General features: G+C 37.2%; 1 protein-coding gene across 1 annotated transcript; it reads left to right on the top strand.

Annotated features, from left to right (window-relative positions):
• The first annotated feature begins 885 nt into the window (after positions 1-885).
• On the top strand, positions 886-2,779 carry LOC132059620 (protein WHAT'S THIS FACTOR 1, chloroplastic). The gene has a single exon (XM_059452276.1). The coding sequence runs from the start codon at positions 1,137-1,139 to the stop codon at positions 2,676-2,678; it is 1,542 nt and encodes a 513-aa protein (XP_059308259.1). The 5' UTR covers positions 886-1,136; the 3' UTR covers positions 2,679-2,779.
• Positions 2,780-7,417: the final 4,638 nt, after the last annotated feature.

Genomic DNA, 7,417 nt, shown 5'->3' with positions numbered 1-7,417 from the left:
CTGTACAGATTCTTTTTATTAATAAATTCACATAATAGTTGTTTTGCTTAAAAAAAAAAAAAAAAGAACTATTAACACTAATGAGATAGCTAGAAGCATATGAATCCGTGTCTTTGAAGTACAATTCTCCACAAGTCATTCAGAAAACTTCTTTAAAAAAAAAAATTAAAAAAAAAAAAGAAAAGTTGTAAATATACTCCTCAACTTTGCGATTTAGAGCAGATATATTCCTCGATAAAAAAAATTGTGTGTATATACCCCTGCCATTACACAAATGACGCAAATATACCCTTTTCTACTGATGGAATTTTTTTTTAAAACTAATCTAGCTTGTTTTTTTAATTAAAAAAAAGCCATGAGTAGACTTATTTTTTAAAGCCACGTGATAAAAAATAAATTCTGGTGGTCGGGTCTGCTTAAAAGAGGGAAATCGTGTTATCTTAAATGAAGTTGGGGAATTGAGGCCAATTTGGGGAAATCGATTAAATTAGGGGTATTTTTGTTAAGTCTAGTAACGACAGGGGTACTATTAGCTCGATAGTATAATGAGGGACAAACTTAACTAATAAATGAAAGTAGTAGGATATTTTGACCTTTTTCCCAAAAGAAAAAGGTGAACGAAATACCTTTCCATTTTTAACGAATATGTAAATATAATATTTATTAATTTGATTAATTAAATGATTTTAATGTTAAAAATGGAGAATTAGTCAACTTATAATTTTTCTTACATCAAAATAAATAAATTAAAAAATTATTACAAAAAATCAAAATAAGAAAGACAAACATAATATCATAAATCATAAGTAAGATTAGTATTACTCATCAAAACCTAGAAGGAGATTTCCGAAATTATTCCTTATATTTAATACATTTTTCTCCCTCAATGAAATATTTATGTTTAAGTTGAAAAAGATATTTTCTGGCTTCTTACCTTTTATTTTCTCTTCTTTTTAAAAAAGAATGTCCTTTCGTTTAGAAGGGTCATCCTTGTAGACAAGCAAAGCTTGTTCCAAAATCTATCAAAATCTACTCTAAGCTTCTCCTTATTTCGAGTAAGTTCAAATAGGGAATATCTCATGTTCATTTCCATCCTAAGTGTCTTAATTATGTTGAAACATTTATGATGGGAAATCATGAGCTGTGAGTTTGGGGAATTTTTTGAGAGTGCACACCAACTGTTTGATCATTTTCCCATACAAATGATGCTCACTTTACCAGTTAAAATCCATCTCCAAAGCATTTTCCCGCTCCACTCAGATTTCTTACCCAGTAAAAGCAGAGACCAACATTTCTGTAAATTCACCAAGAAACATGTAACTACTTCTATTACTTGCTCTAATCCAGGACCTCACAAATTGGTCCGAGATCGAAAATTGGACAAACATGTTGTCAAGAACAACAATATTAGGTTCGTTCAGAAGCTCAAAACACTGCTACTTTCAAAACCAAAGCATTTCATGCCAATAAATGTTCTCTCAAAATGTCGTGGCTATTTGACCCTTTCACAACCTCGTTCTATCCTTTCGATGATTCATCGTTATCCAACAATCTTTGAGCTCTTCACTATATCAACACCCCCTACACCTTTCAACGCCACGAAACCACTTTCTCAGCTCTGTGTTCGACTCACTCCTGATGCTGCTGCCCTCTTTCGTAAAGAAATGGAACTGAAATCGGGTTTGTCAGTTTTCTTGGCCGCTAAGTTACAGAAGCTTTTAATGCTTACGACGCATCATAGGCTATTGCTATCCAAACTAGTTCACATTGCGCCTGATCTTGGTTTGCCTGTTAATTTCCGATCTCGCCTTTGCAATGACTACCCTCATATTTTTCGTGTTGTGGACACTTCATACGGTCCTTCCCTTGAGCTCGTTTCTTGTGATCCAGCTCTAGCGAATGCATTACCGTCTTGTGAATTTGACCATGTTTCACTTGGATTGATTGTAGATAGGCCATTAAAGTTCAAGCATTTAAAACTTCGAAGGGGACTTAATTTGAAGAGACGGCATGAGGAGTATCTTATAAAGTTTAAAGAATTACCGGATGTGTGTCCTTATAGGACAAAAGTGAACGATTTCTATAAAGAGTCGATTAATGCTGAGAAGAGGGCTTGTGGAGTTGTGAGAGAAGTTTTGGGGATGATGGTTGAGAAGAGGACTTTGGTTGATCACTTGACACATTTTAGAAAGGAGTTTGGGTTGCCAAACAGATTAAGGGCTATGCTGATAAGGCATCCTGAGTTGTTCTATGTGAGTATGAAGGGTCAGAGAGATTCTGTCTTTCTCGTAGAAGGATATGATGATAGAGGCAAACTTTTGGAGAGGGATGAAATGCTGGTTGTGAAAGATGAGTTGATGAAACTAGTTAGGAAAGGGAAGCAAATTAGAAGAGAAAGAAGGAAGGCTTTTGCAAAAGGTGATAATGTGAATGAGTATTTCAATCAAACCAATGAAGTTGAAGCCAACGACTACTTTGAACATTCTGATGGTTTAGATAAATTGTTTGAAGTTGAAGGTTATAATTCAGGGGATGATGGAGATTTTGGTTTCGAGGATGGCACCGACTATGATGAAAGCACAAAATTATGGGCTATCCAAGATGAAACACAGTTCTGGACAACTGAGGCGCATAGTTCTGTGCAAAATGATACCTATGGAGGTTCAGCACCTTGGTAGGCTGACTCCGTTCTGGTGATTGCTACTTGTAGTTACCGTATATGTGTAAAGATTGTACTTTTCCTTTTTGTTTCTGAAGGTATTATTTTCTTTAATTTTCTGCAATAGTTATTCATTGAAGTACATCGTATTTAGAAAGGGGGAAAAGGCCAAATTTTCCCCTCAACTATTGAAAATTGAGCAACTATACCCTCCGTTTGCAAATGGGATCAAATATACCTCAGTCTAAAAATCGGCCACTTATACCCCGCCGTCTAAAAGATGGGCCACTTATACCCTTAAAAACTAGGGTAACTTACATAAACCACTACCTTTTAAGGGTTTTTAACAATTCGTAGCTACATTTTATGTATTTACATTTCGTAGCTAGTTTAGGGCAATTCGCTGTATTTGAGTGTATTTGAATACACTGTTCAGTTAAATCCAACCTTATTTGATGTCGTGTGTATTTGAATGTATGTGAATACATGCAACCTTAATTTCTTTGAATACATGTGTATTCAAAATGATTGTATTCCAGTTTATTTAATTCCAGTGCATTTATATATTGATATATCCTTTTATTGTGGCTGTATTTGAATGTATTTGAGCTCTGATCAGCAAGGTCGCCGCCGAACGTCGCAAAGGTTGAATGTATTCGACTATATTTTAATGTATTTGAGTTGTCGTCTATTAGTATTTCATTGCTATAGAGTGTATTCGGATGTATCAAACAATGATGGGTAAATTTGTATACGAACAAGAAAAATTCAGATACACTGTGTTTTCTCGGAAAAATTGTATACAAACCTATGTATATAGATCATTCAAATAACACATACAGTCAAATACATCTAGTTTGCCCAAAAATACAATCGACGAACACATTAAACTTATATTTACACTAAAAAAATAACGAATACACTCAGATCTAAAATACAAGGAGAAGAAGCCATGGAATACACATAAATATAATCAGATGTGAGATACAAGAAGGAGAATGATGTGCAAGTGTATTTGCTCAATTTGAGATTGTCTACACTCCTCCAAAACGAATACAAGCCTCGAATCCGACCCCTCGAAGATTTGCTCGCCTCCGCCGGTGACTCAACAATGGCGGTGGCGGTGGTGGATCTCGTCGTTGCCACTTTACTTTATCTCTTCTTCGGATACGGTTCTTCTTCGTCTTCTTAATGTCTTGTTTCTTATTCTCGACATCGTTTTCTTATTCTTCTTGTTCAACATAAGGTTCTTGTTTAATGTCTTATGGTTCTTCAACTTCTGTTGTGTGGACGGAGAGGGGAATGAAGAGGAGTATGAGAATGAATAGAGAGGGAAAGGGAGAGAGGCAAGGAGAAGCTTGATACAATGGAATAACTCTATGTATTTAGTATAACTACGATATGTAAATTAGAAAATCACGCCCAGCTACGAAATATAAATAAATTAAATAGTAGTTGGTATCGATAAATACCTCTTAGAGATAGCTATGGCAAGTAAATTTCCTAAAAAATAACGGTACGCCATGTCATTTATTCTAGACACATCATAAACTTATATGTCTGGCGATATGGCTCGTATACTACATGGCGCCACTATGTTTTCATCATCGGATTAAGCTCCATTGCTTTGAGGGTATCATGCACTTCTTGAAATCACGAAGCTAACTCACAGAAATTTGATGATCAGATTGTTGATTCACGACATGAACAAATCACTAATCGCTAAATTTTCCATATGACATGTTTCTCGGTGTTTTCATTGACCAACAAAGCATCGTGAGACACTGCTTTTGGTCCACCTAATTACATGTTGTCTGTAATTTTCTTAAAAGACAGCATGGAATTTCTTTTAAGTTCTTTGTTTTTGTAAATTTTGTTTCCATAATCAATCACTTTTCCATGTTAAAACTAAATATTTGTTTTTTTCCATACACACGAGAAGAATTTATATGTCGCCTGACGTATTGTCGTTTTAAACAAATTTTTGTGTTTCATAAATCTTTTACTATGAAATTGCTAACTTTATTATAATTGTCACCGAACTTAAGACGGATGTAATCCAATTCCTAATAGAAATGGCAATTAATTGAGTTAGAGGTTAATATGAGTAAAAGATGGAAATATGGTGATCGAAAGATACGAAAGAATTGGAAGTACAACAACAACAACATACCCGGTGGAGATCCCACAATGGGGTACGGGGAGGGGTAAAGTGTCTGAGACCTTAGCCCCACCTTGGAGAGGGTAGGAAGGCTGTTTCCGAAAGACCCTCGGCTCAAAAGAAAACAAGTGGAAAACAGTGGCAAAAAGAAGTTAGATACGGATAAGCATATCAAAAAGCAATGCGAAAATGAGAAATAATAGCGAAGAAGTCATGATAAAATAGCACGGAAAGACAAGACCCAACACATAAAAGCAGGAATCAAGGGAAAGAAACGGTGAAAGCAAAAACTACGCCTACAGTACGAAAGAAAAAGCGAGACTACCTGCTAGCCTTCTATCCTAATCTTGGTCATATCCACAACCTCCTATCTAAAGTTATGTCCTCGGTAATCCGAAATTGCGCATTACGTCCGTCTAATCACCTCTCCCATCACTTTGGGCCTACCTCTACCTTTCCTAAAATCGTCCATAGCCAACCTCTCTCACACCTCCGCCTTCAGGGCATCTATGTCTCTCCTCTTCACATGCCCAAACCATCTCAAACTCCTCGCTCGCATCTTGTCCTCCACCGATGCCACTCCCACCTTGTCCGGATGCCTTCTAATTCCTAATCTTGTCTCTCCTAGTGTGCCCAATATCCACCGCAACATTCTCATTTTCGCGACTTTCATCTTCCTACACATGAGAGTTCTTGATCGACTAACGCCCGCCCGCACAACGGGCTCTGCCTTCAACCACCACTTTAGCAACTTGCCCTTAAGTTTTTGTGCAGACTTTCGTCCTCAAAGACTCGAAAGCCGAGCCTCCATTTCATCTATCCAAGATACGATGTGTGACATTATCGTCAATATCCATTTCCTTGTATAATAGACTCAAGATACTTGAAACTTCCTTTCTTTTGGATGACACGGGTACCAAGCCTCACTTCTCATCGACCTCACGAGGTACGCCACCGAACTCCGCACTCCAATGCCTTGTCTAACTCAACTTGAATCCTTTAGACTCTAATGTCTGTCTCCAATCCTGTAGCTTAGCGTTAACTCTGCTACGAGTCTCGTCAATCAAGACTATGTCATCTGCGAACAACATACACCATGGCACCTCACCTTGAATTTGTCGCGTCAATCCATCCATCACCAAGGCAAATAAAAAAATGGGCTAAGAAGTCGATCCCCTCGATGCAAACTCTCGAACCGGGGAAATGCCTCGAAGTCTCCTCCTACAGTCCTTACCCTGGTCTTGGCTCCATCATACATGTCCTTGATCACTCTAATATACGCCACAGGTACACCTTTAGCCTCCAAGCATCTCCATAGAACCTCTCTTTTTGCACTTTGTTGTAAGGTTTCTCTAGGTCGATGAATACCATGTGCAAGTCCCTCTTCCGCTCCCTATACTACTCCACCAATCTCCTAACAATATGAATGAAGTACTTACTGGAAATATTACGTGAATTTAATTAAGCTACTATGGAGAAGAAGACAGTTAGTTAATAAGAAAATTAATATGTCATGTCAAGCAAATATATAAACTTATAATGTGTCAAAAAATGATATGAAAGACCAATAGTTTTACGAGAGGGGTTGCTCGGATGGTAAGCATCCTCCACCTCCAACCCGATTGTGGGTTCTAGTAAAGCAGTGAGCAAAAGAGGAGGTGCTCCTGTGGGAGAGGGATAAAACAAAGGTTCTTTTAATTTATTTTTTAAAATCAAATCGCCGCGTATCCCGATAGTGCTTTATTAAAAATCAAATTCGTACAAAAAAAGCTAAAAATGCAGAAAATAAAGGAATATAATACATGAATCCAAACTAAAGGAAATCTAAGAGCTTGTATATTGCAAATCCTTTGGCCTTGACTTGATGCCATGTTGACAGCTCAAGCTCTCACCGGGTGCTATGGATCCACACCATTGAATTAAAATTCGTGCTTCAAGGATGGAATAGAATTCTTTCAGAGAAAGTTCCTCATGTTCACCGTTTCTATGATTGATGGGACCTACGTAGTGTTGACCTTTTCCTTCAAGAATGATTGTATAAAAGATCCTTTGGACATGTGACAACGAATAAGCATGTAATCACACTAATACCACCGTTGTAACCTATCCAAAAGTCCTTATTCGATGTTGCTAGAAGTGTTCTAGGCCTCGATTCTGCGCTTTGACATCTGCCGTAATCCTTTACCGCATGCGTTAATCTCCTGGACTCTGATGATCTTTGGCCTGCATGATTCTGATGTATGGCATATGTGTTTTTTCAGTATTCAAAATCTGTCTTGCTTTCCTTGGAAGTGATTTGTAACTATTGAAATGATGTTCACCTGCAAAATAAATAATAAAGTTAGTCAAAAAATCTGTCAATCCATTTTCCTTCCCTCGGTATCGCTCCACTCTCACTTCATTATCCCTCCTCCAACCTTGTAATATCCTTTATGATCAAAGAGATACACCATTGTACTTCCCATTGTCCTATAAGATCATTTAAGAGTCATTCAATCGGTCTCCAAGATTACGGGCAATAGATCATTTGTCACACGGTATTTAATCCCTTACCTTAAAGCCATTAAAAAAAAAAAAAAAAGGAGAAAGGGGAGACG

The sequence above is a fragment of the Lycium ferocissimum genome, chromosome 6, assembly GCF_029784015.1.
Source record: "Lycium ferocissimum isolate CSIRO_LF1 chromosome 6, AGI_CSIRO_Lferr_CH_V1, whole genome shotgun sequence".
Classification (NCBI taxonomy): Eukaryota; Viridiplantae; Streptophyta; class Magnoliopsida; order Solanales; family Solanaceae; genus Lycium; species Lycium ferocissimum.
This window is presented reverse-complemented; position numbering and strand designations above follow the sequence as displayed.

Coding starts and splice junctions, on each gene's coding strand:
- LOC132059620 (XM_059452276.1), top strand. CDS start 1,137: ATGAGCTGTGAGTTTGGGGAATTTTTTGAGAGTGCACACCAACTGTTT.